The sequence below is a fragment of the Lepisosteus oculatus genome, chromosome 3 (genome assembly GCF_040954835.1).
Source record: "Lepisosteus oculatus isolate fLepOcu1 chromosome 3, fLepOcu1.hap2, whole genome shotgun sequence".
Taxonomy (NCBI): domain Eukaryota; kingdom Metazoa; phylum Chordata; class Actinopteri; order Semionotiformes; family Lepisosteidae; genus Lepisosteus; species Lepisosteus oculatus.
Genome location: NC_090698.1, coordinates 34009374 through 34026418, shown reverse-complemented (window position 1 = coordinate 34026418; position 17045 = coordinate 34009374). Strand labels below are relative to the sequence as shown.

Here is a 17045-nt window from a genome sequence, read left to right as displayed (position 1 = left end):
TAACAATATGCAAATATTTATTTGTAAGGTTAAATGATAAGCTTTGTTTATTTTGAAATAATAATTGCTTACACTTATATAGCACTTTTCTGGACACTCCACTCATAGTGCTTTACAGGTAATGGGGACTCCCCTTTAGCCATGTTTGCTATTTCATCTACAGTATGAGTTTATGAAAATTATACTTTGCCTTTCATTTTGAATGAAAATCTCCACATTCCGAAGGACAAACAAAGTAGAATCCATATCGTGCAATGGACAAAGATATTTTGGGCTACAACTAAAATGGATAAAATTAGTTTTAATTCGTTTTAGGGAGCAGTTTACAATCAGAAAAGTAACTAAGTAATTTAAGATTTTCATATTAACGTTTTCGTGATCCGTGTTAATTAGCTCATTATTAAATTCCCGCTTTTCTATATAAAGCTGAGGCACCGCTTTGATGGCACTTTGTCATTTTTTCCCCACAAGCACCCTTTCACTTGCACTTCTGTCTCACTCCACATTTTTGTTTGCTGAGCTAGACAGTCTTGTCTGCATTTATGTTGCAGCCCCATGACTGCCCTGAAGCCCATTTTTTTATGAGGCTCGCTGTTTGGTTTCCTTGTACCTGAGTCGTCTCCCTTTTATTTTTCTCTCTCTTTTCAGGGTGCTTGTTATTCAGTTTCTCCATACCCAAGCCTCTCTAATTTTTTCTGACCCACAGGCTCAGTGGCATTTTTTTTTCTGAAGCCCGCACTTTACTCTGCGCAGCTTTTCCTTTTTCAGGATGTTCACTGTTCGGTCTCTCCGTGCCTGAGCCTCCCTGTATTTTTCTGGACGCTTGCTATTTGGTTTCTCTGTTCCAACGTCACCTGGCGCACACAGCCAGCCTTCGCTCAGCACAGCAGTTTCAGCAACTTCAAGTCTGCCCTTCTACCCGTCTGGCTCCTTTCCCAGGAAGCTCGCAGTTTGGTTCCTCCCATACATGAGACTCACTGTTTTCTACCCGACGGATTCTGTGTGGCAGCATCCCGGCTTCCAGTCTTTGCTCTCTGCTCCAGCCTCTCCTCCAGCGTGGCTAGTGCCCCAGCCACGTCTCTGAATCACCTGACACAGCAGCTCCAGCTCTTAGCCTGCACCCCAAATCACCTGAGGCAGCAGTCTATACTCTAGCCAGCACCTTTAATTTTCAGTTTCTCTTTTCATTGGTCACTCCCTCAACCCTCCGGTTTGCTGATCTGCACCTGGCCCGTTCGGTTCCTTTTTTTATGGGTCTTGCCCTTTCCAACAGGCTGTATTCAGCAGCCTTTCTTTTTGCCAGGGTTGCAGCAAAAAGCCTCTCCAGCCTCTCCTGGGATCGATGTTTTGCCCGTTAGTGACAGACCTGGGCTGATTAGCCCCACTGGCCAGTAATTCATTCTCATAATCACCTTTCACTTTCCACTCTCCGGTCTTTTGCGCCTTGGTTCTGACAAATCGCCACCTGCGCGGCTGTATCCAGCCACAGTATTATATCTACTTTAAAAGACATGAGGCATTATTGAACATTGAATTCTTCTTCAGAGTACTTGGTGTTTTGTATATTAGTATCTATTTAAGTGCATAAGGCTATACTAGTTCTGCTTCAGTTGTGTAACAGAAGTGGTTGGCTGAAACCAGTACAAGAATTGTCACAACTAAGAAGCTGAGCTATACCAGTTAGGTTTAAGTAAACCGAGCCCACCCTCTTCAACACTGAAGTTTAGCAATATTAACTCTATGCTTTTTACCTTAATTGTGTTGAATAATTTAGTTTCAGTAAAAAATTGTTTCATTTAGTTTTCACCCTACCATAAAAAGATAAATTGGTAGTTATTACACCAATACATATCTAAAACCAGGACAGGACCCCAGCATGTAATCCTTTTCTGTAATGTCATTTACAGTTGTCACAGTTAGGAATAATTGAAAAATAATTGGTAGTTTAATTTTTATTGGTTGTACTTTACATTACTTCATCTGATGTATAGTGGACATCACTGTACAGAAATTGTGCTTAATGGCCTCACCACTGAGTATGTAAGTTCTTGATGCTGTTTTCCAGGGAAAGAGGAAGCTCTCAGATGAAGTGATCTCTGAAAGACAATTTAAAACAATGGCGGACTGTCTCTTGACATGATTGTCTCTTGACAAGTTACATAACAAATGATTAATCCCAGAAAACAACCCATGATTAATCCCATGAATTCTACAAAAGTTTACAATTTAAAATGTGCTAACAGTTTTACAATTTTAACATACGCTAACAAAATGTATTACTGAAGTGTGTTTCAACTTTAAAGTCAAGCCAAGAAAAACTTAATTAATTTTATACACACTTTAGTTTTGGAAAAGCCCGAGTATTGCCCTGCCACAGTCCTGACCTCTGCTGACCAGAATGTAATTTGTATTGAATGTGTGCTTGAGTGTTAAAATCCTGATGATAAACATGCTTAGGGGGAATATTCTCTTTGCAGTAGTGTCAAACTTGCAAAAGGGAGGTACATGTATCTTTTTCAACAAATCCTTTTTTCTAAATAGGTGTCATGTAATGGAGACCCCCTGAAGGCCATTAAGGTGCATGCATGTGTCAGATTAAACTCACACCCCCGGGCATTTATTTTTCATTTTCTTGTAAAGATTAAATCATCTTTCACAATGTTTGTTTTTATACAGGCTCATTTATTTTCAACACCCCTTATCTAAGGAAGGGAGAGTTACTCTGGCATTGGAATTATTGGAATTGTTAGATAAAGGGAGATAAGATCTGTTTACCCTCAAGCTGTGTTGGCAATGATTAGGTTGTCTGATAAGCAGTCCACAATTCGGTGGAGACACCAGACCAGATGACTGACCACTTATGAAGCAGAAAATTCTTGAATTTCACCATTCAAGCTTACCTGACCACTATATTTTAAAAATAAAACAAAAGAGGAGAGCAGAGATAACACAGAAACAGAAGCAGTGGAAGAAGTCCTATGTGATTGTTTTTTAGAAGTGCACAGAACATGTGCTTTAATTTGCGGTCTCTCTGGGAAATATTTCAACATTGTATTAAATAACTCTCTGGCTTTCTGTAGCTATTTGCACATCGACGATAGACTGGAATGGTCTAAGAACATCGAGGCCATTTATAAGAAGGGGCAGAGCCGACTTTACTTCTTGAGGAGGCTCAGGTCCTTCAATGTATGTAGTAAGATGCTACATATGTTCTATCAGTCGGGGGTAGCGAGCGCCATTTTCTACGCAGTGGTATGCTGGGGCCCTGGGATTAGAGCAGTGGATTCTAAAAGGCTGAACAAGCTCATCAGGAGAGCAAGCTCTGTCATTGGGTCTGACCTGGACCCCTTGGAGGTAGTGGCTGAGAGGAGAATGGTGTCCAAACTAGAGGCCATCATGGACAAAGTTTCCCATCCCCTCTATGACAGGCTTGTAGAAATGAAGAGCATGTTCAGCAATAGAATGATTCATCCACGGTGCGACAGGAGGTCATTCTTGCCTTCTGCCATAAGACTGTACAACGCATCCACCTTGCGTCTGGGCAGAGGCAACATTGACAGTGACCTGTTTCTGGACTGAACAGTAAACTGCTACATCTGTTCTTTTTCTTTTCCCGTTTACAACCGTTTTTTGTGCAATATATGCCAGGGACCTGTGCAATACATTTATATTTATATCTATATTTACATCTATATTTATACTCATATGTGCAATACAATTTTTCTGCGTACTGTTCTGTTCTAGTTTGTTCTTTGTGTGTCCTGGACTGTGAGTAACTCTTTTAGTGCACCCATCACTGTACTGATTGTATTTTATTATTATTATTATTATTATTATTATTATTATTATTATTATTATTATTATTATTATATCATTCATTACACTGTGGCTGTGTTGTCTGTTTTAAGCTGCTGTTGCACTACAATTGCCCTCATGGGATCAATAAAGTATCTATGTGAACCAACTCTGAAACAAGCAATGTCATGAGCAACAAGAAGGAGAAATTTAGCTTTGATATATTCAGAACTCATTACAATAAATGGATTGCCATTCTGGGAATATGATGTATCTTCCAGTTTCTCATTGAAATGTTGAATGTTTTGTCCAAATGCACTGAAAATCACAGACCAAAAATGGAGTGACAGTACAATCTTTATTTATCATTCACAAAGCAAAACATGAAAAATAAATAATTTTGATTTTAATTAATAATCTTGAATTTATAGCAAAGGTTAAATTAAAGTAAATGATCTTTTTAAAAGTAGCTCTTTTTAATAAATTAATACATTTGTACATTGGTTTCTTAACATGCCATATGCTTAACTAAAGTGTTGAAATCTTAGTAAATTTTATTTATGAAAAAGTTTTTGATTTGGGAATTGGTTTTCTGCATGTGGTAGCATAACAATGGTGTGAGCATAATACATGGAACATCAGGCAAAATGAAGGAGAAAGAATTTCAAGTGTTGTACTTGTCTTTGTTTTGCACTTAGACATTTCAGACAAGTCAGATTTGTTTTGATGGTGTGTAGACATTGTACAAGTTAAATATAAACAGTAACACCAGACACAAGTTCTGTTGTATATTCAGTCATAAAGCAGAAAATCCTTAAAACAGAAAATACTTCATTTACAGTGCACTGCTGACACGGTTATTGGACTGTTTGTGGCACAATAAGGTCATTTTGAGCTATGAACCTATTCACAAAAAGTGATCTACTAAGTGGAAAACTGTCAGTGGAGAGGAGATTCAATTTAGACCAGCTACTGGTCTAAAGACAAGGCTGGAATCTTTCTCCTTTATCCCTCTAACTTAACATTTCAGGAAGTATAAAGATTATTCTCTGAACAACTACAGCAGAGTTGTATTCAAGCATCAGACCTGATCAAACACCAAACCATTCCCAATCTACATTATTTCATAAAAAATGAAAATTTAGGTCATGACAATTACAGGAGATGTTTAATAGTGAATCTTCTGTAATTTGATTCAACACATTATTACTTGTGAGAATGTATAGAAAACAAGCAACGTTTTATGTATGTTTAGTAATTCACTGATCTTATTCACTGATATTGCCTAGGATTCAGAATGTACATCTTCTGTTTTCTCTTTCACATGTCCTGTAACACCACATGTCAGGCAGAAATATTTCAAATTTCTTCTTTAGTAGAAGTTTGTGAAATAGAACTTGTAATTTCATTAGTTCAGAGTTGTAGTACTGCAATTTACTGTATTGTCAAGAGACAGGGTTGCTTAAGTTCAGTATGATAAAAGTAAGTCCTGTTCTGTTCTTATCTTTTACATGTATATTCCTGACATAGTTATAGAAATTAGTGATTTTTGTCAATGGTCAGTGAAACCACTGCAGATACCATGCTTTTACTATGTACATCTGAACCTCTGCCCTATTTCTTTGAGGTGAAGTGTCTCCATTTATTGTGTTTCCTGTGGCAGGTGGGCCTGTGTCGCCCGGGAGACTATGGCTCGGACGTCTCTCACTTAAACCTTCACAAAACCTTTTGTATTCCTCATGGTGGGGGAGGCCCAGGCATGGGTCCCATTGGAGTGTGAGTATCTGGTTGCCTTTGTGGGGCTTAAGCATATTAGTGCAACTACCTCTCCACTTCAGAATGGTCGTAACTATTGTATTTTCTTGTTTTCATATCCATTTTGCTTGTGCAACTGTATACATTATGAAACATAATTTTCATTGTTTTGAAAATGTGCTGATTCACATTCAACTACTTTAGGCTCATTTCCATACTATCCCAGCTCTCAAATTAAAGGTTAATTCAAATTGCTTGAATTGAACAAGAAAAGAGAAGAAAAAAAAACAACGTTCTGGCCGTGGAGCCTTCTTCAGTTGTAATTGATTTTGAATCTTTGCTTTTCATCATATATTTTCCTAAATTACATGTTGTCTACCATGTTGCCTGTTTGCCCATTTAATTATTTCACCACATTGTTCTGAAGATGGAAATGTTGCGTTAAGATAAATATGTTTCATAAGTAACCTCTATTAGCTTAGCATTTTCAATTTTGTATTAAAAGTTTGTTTTTCCAACCCACACAAACAACCCTCCACTTGTTTACATTTAAAACCCATCTTCCAGGCTTTTGCCCTGTCTTGAATTTTATCTAAATCTAGGATCCCACACCGGAGTTTTTAGTGACAGAGGATGATCAAACCTTTTACTGAAGATATGTATTTTAGGATAATTAAGATGATTAATTATGGATTAAGGTGAAATCCTAGGATTAATTTACTAAACCACTAGTAAAATGACAGTGTGATAGGTAGGGAAGTACTTCCCCTTTTTAGGTAATCATTTCATATTGAGAATTGCATTGAATTTGTGCTTTTCAGAAAGAAACACCTTGCTCCGTACCTACCCAGTCACCCGGTTGTTTCTCTCCAGTCTGACAATACTGCTCAATCTCTTGGCACCATCAGTGCTGCACCTTGGGGTTCAAGTGCAATTTTGCCCATTTCCTGGGCATATATTAAGGTAAATTAATTTCTTTTTCAAAGAAAGCACCATGCTAGTATTTAAATTATACAGGATTATGGTCCAAAAAGATAAGCATCTAAACAGGTCTCCATACACTGGCATCTGCTCCAATAATCATTTCAGCAACAGTTGTTCAACAAAAATGTTTTGTTTAAAGTATACTGGAATGGATCTTTTGTTTTTTAGTAAGTCCTGAATAACTGAATAGTATTTTCTTTTAATGCTCACATGAACTGTTAAAGATAATAAAAATTGTACCACTGCCTGCATATTTTTCTTCCTGAAATATAGATGATGGGAGCTAAAGGACTGAAACATGCCACAGAAATTGCCATACTAAATGCAAACTACATGTCAAAGAGGCTTGAGAACCACTACAAAGTGCTTTTCAGGGGTAAAAGAGGTAAGCACCGTCTTAATGTCTCTTCCATAACAATTTCAAAAACACTCTATTGAGAACCAATTTTTGTAAGATTCCTCCCTCCCAAAAATAGATTTTTAATCTTTCTGAGAAATAAAGCAATTCTTGAAGACGGAAGTGAAGACGGATCAGGAGAAGGGTATAAAAAACCCCTTTGAGCACAGTAAACCTGATCATTAGGAAATGAAAAGTGTATCAACAGAACTATGTAAATATTGCTGTCCCTCCAAACTGAGCAGCAGGCAAGGAGGAAACTGGTTAGAGATGCCAACATTGAGCCAATGATAATTTTGAAAGAGACAGAGCTCAGTGGCCAAGATGGAAGAAAGAGGTCAACAGTATTGCAGTTACTCTATTGAGTTTGCAACACAAAATTTTTAATTGATAATGCACATATATGAAAGCTTCAATTTTTATAATCTCAGGAAGTGCTACTTGTTAGGAATTTTAAATGTTATTCTGCCGCCTTGTAATTCTTCTTTTCTAGTGCTAGGGATGCACAAAAATGTACTTAAAAGAATTAAGATCCTGAATGCAGTTAATCCTTTTTTCAAATTTGTAGATAGTTTTTAATCTCTGTGTGATGGGTCCTTACTAAAGAATTATTCATAAATACAGAATCTGCAGTCCATTTTTATTATATACAGTCATGCTTAAAAATATGTGAATCTATTGCATAATTTGAGATTATTTTGTTTTTTTAACCTCAAAATGCGATTTTATCAGAATTTGTAACTTCCTAATTGAAATAAAGTATAATTATTCACCAATTTGAGTGTTTTGAAAGAAAATGTCCATGCAGCAACATAATACACACAGTATACAGAAATTGTGCAGGTGCAAAAATAAGTGAACCCTTAGTTCTATGACTTACATCAATGTAAAGCAGGATCAGGTGGGTCAATGACAGAGTGTTGATAAATTAACCAAGATAACCAATGAAATTTTAGATCTGAAACGTGTTAGGAGCAAACAAATAATTGCAATAAAGCAGGTCAGTTACTCTTCCTACGAGTCTAGCATCATGCTTAAAACTAATGAAACATCAGCGGAACTGAGGAAAAGTAGTGGATTCTCATCAGTCTGGACAAGGTTATCAAACCATTTCAAAAAGATTTGGACTCCATAAATCCACTTTTAGGCAAATTGTATACAGGTGAAGGGGGATTTAAAACAATGGCATCCCTGCCAAGAAATTGACGTCCTCCTACAATTTCACCCACAAAGAGAATAATAATAAAAGAGGTAAAAGGTCATCCTAAAATAACATGCAGAGATCTACAAGCCTCCCTAGCTGCCTCTGGAGTAGAGGTGCAAAGATCAACAATAAGAAGAACCCTGAACAGAAATGCCATCTATGGAAGGGTCGCCAGGAAGAAGTTTGCCAGAGACCACCTGGACAAGCCTGAAGAGTTCTGGAAGTCTGTTCTCTGGACAGATGAGTCCAAAATTGAACTATCTGGGCAAAACAAGAGGTCCCGTGTTTGGCGAAGAGCCAACACAGCCTACCACCAACAAAACCTGTCAAGCATGGTGGTGGCAGTGTCCTTGTATGGGGCTGTTTTTCTTACTCTGGCCCTGGGCAACTTGACATCATTGAGGGAATCATAAATTCTGAGAAATATCAAGGAATTCTTGAGAAAAATGTCAGTTAGAAAACTCAAGCTGGGCACAAAGTGGATGTTTCAACAAGGCAACAATCCTAAACATTCAAGTAAGTCCACTAAAGAATGGGTTAGGAAGAAGAGGCTCTGTGTCCTGAAATGGCCAAGCCAAAGCCCTGACCTGAATCCTATTGAAATGCTGTGGCAGGACCTGAAGAGAGCTGTTAATGCAAGACATCCTTCAAACCTCACAGAGCTAGCGGAAGTTTGTAAAGAGGAGTGGAAAAAAATCCCTCCAGCAAGATGTCAGAGACAGATAATTGGTTATAGGAGGCCGCTGTGTGAAGTTATTGCTGCTAAAGGAGGTAAAGTTATTGACTGAAAAGGGTTAATTTACGTTTGCACACAAGAATATCTGGTGATTTGTTAAATATCACAGTCTGATAATCTCTTAGTTCAAATCCCTTTTTATGTGTGGGAAGTCTTTATTTAGGACATTCATACTATATATTCATTAAGAGTTCAGGGTCATATAAAATATCTCTATAATATCTAAAATAATTACCACAAACTTTCAAGCATGACTGTACTTTGTTTTAATATAGAATAACCCACTTTGGCATAGCCACTTGCCTCTGTTTATCTCGGCTCACAGCAATGACCCAGGTATCCACATGGGGAGAATTAAAAGCTCCCCTTATCAGTCATCTATGGAGACATTAATATTTACATGCTGCAAACTCATAAGAGGGAACTCCTATTGAAAGGAAGGTACATCATCCATCAACTTCACTATGAGTCAGCAGGCACCTAGGAATCCTTGGCGAACTAATCCTAGCCATGTCCTGGGTGGCACTAACTCAATTACACACCACCTAATGGGAGTTTGCGGTCACAGTTGGCTAGCAACATAATCCAGGCTCAAAATCAAGATGTTTGGATTGCAGGTCTGTTATGTTGTGTCTTCGGACTGTGAACCTTTACTGTTTGAACCTTTTTCCCCATGTTAAATATGCGTTTTTGAAAGGTTTCTGAAATAAGATCAAATTAATACTAGGAAAATAATTAATACTTTAAAGTAAAATTAGTACTATGAAAATATGCCATACTTTGTCTTAAAATTCTACAGTGTATTGACTTTTCAGAACAAACTAATTTCATCTCTTCACATTATTTCCGTCACTTTTCTTTATTGCAGATTGTGTTGAGTTGGAGTCTTTTAATGTTTGCATTTCAATTTGTGTTTAATTTCAGTAAAGATAATGTTCCCAAGCTCAAAACCGCATTCTTTCTTGGTAGGTTGTGTGGCTCATGAGTTCATCCTTGATGTGAGACCATTCAAAAAATCAGCCAACATTGAAGCTGTGGATGTGGCAAAGAGGCTGCAGGATTATGGTATGATGATGACAGCTGCTGAGCAGGGGCTTGCTGTTCACACATATATAAAATAAAAATTAACTTTCAATAACTCTAAAATTGTACTTAATCCTAGTGAAACTAATGGTGACAATGTATTTTTTTTCTGACTTAAAAAAACGACAAACCCTATAAAAAAACGTTTTAACCATTTTTATCTTTGACATCCTGGACAAGAAAATGCCACTCTTGGCCTGAATTCTTTTAATATACTTATTTTCTTGACTTTGACTCATTGCAATGTGTGGTACCTTAATATCGGTATACGCTGTAATATACAACTGTGTAACATCTTTAAACTACTGCGACTGTCGCACATTGTGTGGACATTCAAGAAGGGGCATGATTCTGCACACACTGTGCATGTGATGCTAATGAACTGTGTTGGGAGGTAATGAATTCTCATTTCAGTCCTAACTCTCAGATCCTTCGTTCATGCAGGTTTCCATGCTCCCACAATGTCATGGCCAGTGTCTGGCACTCTGATGATTGAGCCCACTGAGTCAGAGGACAAGGCTGAGTTAGACAGGTTCTGTGATGCCATGATCAGCATCAGACATGAAATTGCTGAGATTGAAGAGGGAAGGATGGACTCCCGAATTAATCCTCTAAAGGTCTGTAATTATTTGGAGATTGAACATATTTTTTAAACCCACTTGACATTTTTTGTGAGTTATGGTTGCTTTTTTTTTAGTTTAAAAAAAAAGATTATGACCAGAAATAAGCACTTTAATCTGAACCCAAAATATTTTTTCTAGGAACAAAAAACATTAATGGACAGAATGGGGAGTTACGGGTCTCAAATATTAGTCTAATGAATATTTGGTAATTGGAAGAACTTCTAGTCTGGACCATTACTAGATGGCATATTGTTTGCCATAATAAAACCATATAAGGAATTTAAAGTTGTACACACATGTCTTTGTTCCTTATCTGGAATCTGCTTCACAAGTTAGTAGTTGGAACTGATTAACTTCACAATAGTATCCACATGGGTATAGTCCCAAACTATAAACTATAGTGCTGACCAGCCAAAAAAAAATGAAGCTGAATAAAGTTGTAATAAAGTTGAAGAGAGAGGTTGTAACCTGTGTGGTTGTAGAATATGTGGAATTTGTGAGCAGGTGCCATTTCTACTCTGCACTGTAGCTTAACATGAGTTTTCATTCTAGATGGCACCTCACACTCTGGCCTGCATTGCCTCTTCTAATTGGGACAGACCCTACTCCAGAGAGGTTGCTGCATTTCCACTGGTAAGTACCTCTCTGGCTGTAATTGAAATGCTATGGCCCTAATTTGGATAAACTGGAGAAACTATACTTTCAGAAGACTCAAGAGCTAAAATGTGCTTTTCTAGTTACCATTTTATTTTTAAATTAACCTCTACTTGTGCTTTTGCAGCCTACTGTATATACTGATACAGTCATTGTGCTACAGTAGCTCTTGAGGGAGTGGCGTGTGCTAAGGGAGATTTTGAATAAGAGTAACATAATAAAACATGTTTGCACTTAATCAGTTACTGCAGAGTAAAAGAAGGTATCCAGTCATGAGCTAACATGGTCTTTTGAAAGGCTTTTTATTAGAACCATTGGACATTCAACTCTTGCCTTCTGCATCTTGCAGCAATCATGAGGAGGCATCATTATTCAAGTGTTGATACAGTAGATATAGATATACAGAAGATCAAGAGTCCAGCCCATGTGAGGCAGGGAAAATAAGTATACTGTATACATCAAATGACATTGTCCCCCATGGAAAAAATTGAAGGCATCTTCATTGCTGTACTGTATAATAATATCTATCATTACTAGACACTATGAAACGCATGTGTATTGTATTTGATAAATACTGAACTGTTACCAGCATACTGTGTTTGATTATGTAAAGCATGACTTAAGAATGAAAATACAACTTGCAGTGTATTTTACTGTGTATCTTCTAGTATCTGTCTGAAGTCCCTGGCAGATATTGTCATTGCTAATATTAAGTTATAGTTGATATACATATCTACTCATTGTTTTAAAAAGACAAGGGTTGTCCTTATTAACCTCTTACCAGGTATTATAGTTACTATTTTGTCTCTATTTTCCTCTTAATGTATGTTAATTTGCCATTTTCTTGTGTTCTTGAACAGTTCATGGTCTTTTTGCCTATTTTTGGTCAATGTTTTTTCCAGAACACCACACTGAGTAATGAATGAACGTCTCTTCTTCTCTGGCTTTTTCAAAATACAAATACAGGACACTAAAGCACTTTATGCCATCATCAAAATTACTTTACAAGAAAATGTTAATGAATCCATGCCTTGGCTGTGTTGGCACTGGCAATGATCCCATGTGCAAATCATGGTTCCAAAATTATATTGAAATGTGATCAAGACTGTCTTACATTTGAGCTTAATAATTGGGCATTAAAACATTTTGTTGAGTTAAGAAACCCTTCTTTGAGAACGCAGATGGAGAGATCAGTGTAATCAGTGTCTCCTAGTCTCCTTCCAGTTTCCCCAACGTAGATGGCTGGGCATTTCCTGCAAGAGATACAGTAAATGAGGTTGCTGGAGGTACAGGATGCCATCTGGGTGATCCAGAATTGTCCTGAGGGGCCTTGAATGAGTGTGGTGTTCGATATGTACTTGCTAGTGATGCAGCGAGTTCTGTTGCAGGGGAAAGTGCCTGGTGTGGATGATTGCCGAGAGCTGTCAAGGGAGCTGTGAACAAGAAGGTTACGCAGATTAGGTGGTCTGCAATATAAGATGATGGGGCAGTCAGAAAAGAGGGACCTAGTGGAGGGACCAGGGGATTATGTTAATGGTACCCATAAATGTATACAAGTAATGTTAAGTCTTTAAAAAAACAGCATCTCAGCACTCTGCTCCCCTAACGTTCTGACCTCAGAACTAGAATGAAGTATGCAATTTTATAATGCTTATCTTTTTCAATCTTCCTCATGCTGATATTTGGTGTTTGTGTTGTTTTTTTCAAATTAACATGTGAGAACACACTAGCTCTTGTTTATGGTTTATTGGGCTTATATTTGAGCTTGTGTTCTTTAAAATTCCCCAGCCTTACAAAACATATTAAGGAGAATATTAAACATTCTTTTCCAGCCATTTGTGAAACCAGAGTCCAAGTTTTGGCCAACAATTGCTCGGATAGATGACATTTACGGTGACCAGCACTTAGTCTGCACTTGCCCGCCGATGGAAGTTTATGAATCGCCATTCGAAGAGAAAAGGGTCTCTTCATAAAAACTTGTTTGCATAAGATGCCGAAAAGCTGCAGCATTTGAACTTACTGCATTTCTGGAACTGTGGGAGTTCTTCAGCATTTACAAGACTTGGTTTATATTTTTTCCTTTGGTGCCATTTTCCATTGATGTGCACTTGGTGCCTCAAGTTTTTATTGCATACTGTATGAATAGTTGCCTTGACATGTTATTTGATCAAGAACTACTGCTTTAGGAATGATTTCAGTGTAACATATTTTCTTGTTATAGTTTTTTGGCATTCAAGACATTAGATATTGGTGAATTTTACTTCTGTTTTGACTATTGTGTGATTCAACCACATAATGCATTTCTAAGAATAATTGTATTCATTTTTTTATGGGGATAATTCATTTAACAATTTTTTAATATTCTTTGTAAATAGAGCTTAAACTGCTTGTAGCATTCCAATAAAATATGTTTTGAAAAGATGGCCTTTTATGTGATCATGCAAAATTAACGGGATAGCAAACTCTAAAGGATACCAAGAATAAATGCCTATGACATACATATTTGCATATTTCATTACATTTCAGAATTAAAAACTGAATTTGTGTGGCAAGATTGTGTGTAAGGATTTATATTTAGAATTCCATTCAGGTGTTTCATCCTTAGCCTCTAGATTTTCATTGATGTACCTCCTGCAGTAGATCACTTTAGGGTACATGACTTACTGGAATTTCAACAGCTTTTGAATGTGTGAAAATGCCACATTAAAGACCAAAATGTGAAAGTGTGAAGTGGAATCTACTGGAATATATATAAACAATATCTAAAATATTTTCATTTGCTTGTAAAAGAATAAAAAAGATTCTTTAGGCTCCTGGTAATGTATGCAGTGGACAAAGAATAACAGTGGTTGCTGCTCAAAAATAGGTGGGGTTGCTGATAATGTCACAGCAGCACAAGCAACACAAGGGTTTAAACAAAATTCACGGCTAAGTATACTCTTGACAAATTACATTTTAATGTGTACAAGAGCAGCATATTACATGCAGGAAGCAAGAATGTGCTTTTCAAATTTCAAATGGGAAGCATTGAGCAAGAAGAAGAAATGCATGAGGAATAGCAGGAGATTGTTGACTTCATTCAATAAGGCAACATGGGGAAGCAATAAAAAGGTAAGTAATATTCTTAAATATGTCCTTAAGAGAGTGGACTTTTAATCAAGGGAAGTAATTTTACAAAAATACAATCTGCTATTTGGAATAATGTGTTGATTTCAAACAGTATTCTACAAGAATATGACGCTGTTCTAGAGGTAGTTTAACATGGAGCAACCAAATTGATTCCTGGTCACAGACTGGGGAATCATAGACTGGCCCAGTACATGCAAGACCGCATTTGGATTTAATTCTTTCAAATCATTTAACTGATGTTAGTGGCTCCTCATCAAGCAACATCAGTAGGATAAAACTGTCTCTAAACTGTGCCTGAGTATCTCAATCAGAATCAGAATCCCCCCTAAATTGTGGCCAATTAACCAATTAAGTTGTCAATTACTGTAGATATATTTTTTAAATATTGAGTATAATGTTTTAAAACAAAAACATAATACAAAAGAAGAACAATATTTCCTTACGTGTTCAAAATCATGAAAGGCAACAGAAGGACCCAGCAAAATAAGTGTAAAGTTTAAGGGTATTTGTGACCAAAAAAAGGAGATGCTTCCATTGCAGAGTATTGTGAGAGTCTGGAAAAAAAACCCTTGTCATATGGTTGATTTGGTCTCATTTGTGTTGAACATTGAAGTTGAACAGGTAGTGTTGCTATCCTGAGAAACTGAAAATATGGGCAGTATGTGCATACATAGAATGAATCATGTAGAAGTACCACTTTAAAACTATTACTAAATGTATTTCAACAGATTATCAAGTTACCTGAGTTCAGTATTTCTAATAAAGCTTTCAGAATCTAGAATATGTCATATATTCAGAGGTCACAGAGGTCTGACTGTGGAAGACTGGAGTGGACTTTAGCATGGATACAGGGGTTAAAATACTCTCATTGTGATAAATATTGTCCCGGAATATTTAATGTTAAATTCAGGACCTCAGTTTGACTCATCCAAAAGCACACCACTTCCTACAGCATGCTGCCCTGTTACTATTTGAATTGTATATTTAGTTCATGAAACATTGTGTAGTCAGTAAAAAGATGAGCACTGTTTTATGATCTTCCATTATTAACTTTATAAACAATGAAAAAAATACAAAATCAGTACAATAAATTATTCCAGAGAACAAATAAATACTCGTAATAGCCACAAGAGGACTCACCCCATATTAGACTTGCTGGGGAAAGTGATAGGCCGTAGCCACTAATTTGCATCATAGTGCACTCTTTAACAGCCTCAAACTTCAGGTTTCAACTGAAATCATTAACTGTTGCTGTCCTTTTGACAATCGGTGATTAAAGGGAGTCCACACAGACAACAGGCAGGTCAACAGTGGTTTTTTTTACTGGTTTATATCCTGCTACATCTGTTCTTTTTTTCTTCCAACATACAATGAATCACTAAATACAAACTCATAACTGGGATTAAACTGAATATCTCATAAGGGCCCTTATTTTTCCTGGGGCATGCTGTAGGCAAAATGCATAATCCATATTAAAATAACAGATTGGTTTTTGCCCAGATTAAACATGACTAATGTCAGACCTTGTGACTGTGGAAGGATCAATTTGGTTTCCCAGGTAGCAAAAGGTAGACCTTTTAAAGATATCCTTTAACAGCCAACCTGTTAATCCACTTCATTGCAAGAATTGTGGTCTTCAGTCCTGTAATTTAAAAAAAAAAGTACTGGCAAAGATCTACACAATAATAAGCAATACAGCAATTAAAGTTGAAATGGACTAAACTGGAACAGGTACTCTGGCTTTGGGCGTCACTGTGTTTAGTAGCACAAAACCACTCTCAACTCTTTAAATTATTTCTGTGACTCACAAAAAACATTCTTTAACCATTTTGTTTTACTTTTGTTTACGTCGTCCAACCATTGTAAGCATTAAAAGTTTTCCAGACAGGTAGGAGACTGGATATTTTTTTTTGTGAAGCTCAAAAAAGGGATGGGAAATTAGGTTGTCGAAAGTTATCATTCAACAGTTTCATCATATGACAGCATAAGATGATGCAAATAAAAAAAAATGAGTATTGACTGTTTGAAACATATAACAGTTCTCTGATTAGAGAACTCTCTGATTAGAGGTCACCTGTGTTGAATACATGTGATTATTTCCTATCAGAATACCAGGAAAAATGTACCTTAAGGTAAAATAAGCACTATTAAGGATTTTAAAGGCAGCAGATGAAAAAGAAATCCATTCAACTATTACATTGTTTTGACTGTACACTTGCAGAAAGTGACTGAAAGTGACGGAGTAGGAAGATACAAGGTACGTTTTAAAATATGGATATGAACTTCCATTGTTTAAAGTGAGTGAGTTTGGAGAGAGGAACTAGGGCTTTGAAGCAGTGAATAACAGCATGTAATTTAGTTTTATTCTTTCAAAATAAATCTCATGTTTTTAATTTTCACTTTTCATACTTCTGTACTTTCTGTTTAAAACCCTAAGATAATTATATTTTTAACTCTTAGATTACTTTAAAAAAATACAGATATTTTAAAAACTTTCTCATTGTTCATCTACAGCTAATTAGTTCACTGTTTAAATGTTTATACAGCGGGAAACCTACAGGCCCTTAAATACTGGACTTGTGCTTTACTAGTATATACAACAGAAGGAAAAGATGGCAGTTCAGATCTTTAGAAGTCAAATCACTTATGAATGAATGGGTAAAGTCACCAATAAAAGAGACAGGC

At 36.6% G+C, this 17045-nt stretch overlaps 1 protein-coding gene across 1 annotated transcript in view; it reads left to right on the top strand.

Moving 5' to 3' along the window:
* gldc (glycine dehydrogenase (decarboxylating)) overlaps nt 1-13650 on the top strand; it is a 51935-nt gene extending 38285 nt beyond the window's left edge. The window contains exons 19-25 of the mRNA XM_006627053.3: nt 5459-5571; nt 6372-6513; nt 6808-6919; nt 9841-9936; nt 10399-10571; nt 11130-11210; nt 13064-13650. Of these exons, the coding sequence (XP_006627116.1) occupies nt 5459-5571; nt 6372-6513; nt 6808-6919; nt 9841-9936; nt 10399-10571; nt 11130-11210; nt 13064-13204 (858 nt within the window). The 3' untranslated portion in view covers nt 13205-13650. The remainder of the gene's footprint in view (nt 1-5458; nt 5572-6371; nt 6514-6807; nt 6920-9840; nt 9937-10398; nt 10572-11129; nt 11211-13063) is intronic.
* Nucleotides 13651-17045: the final 3395 nt, after the last annotated feature.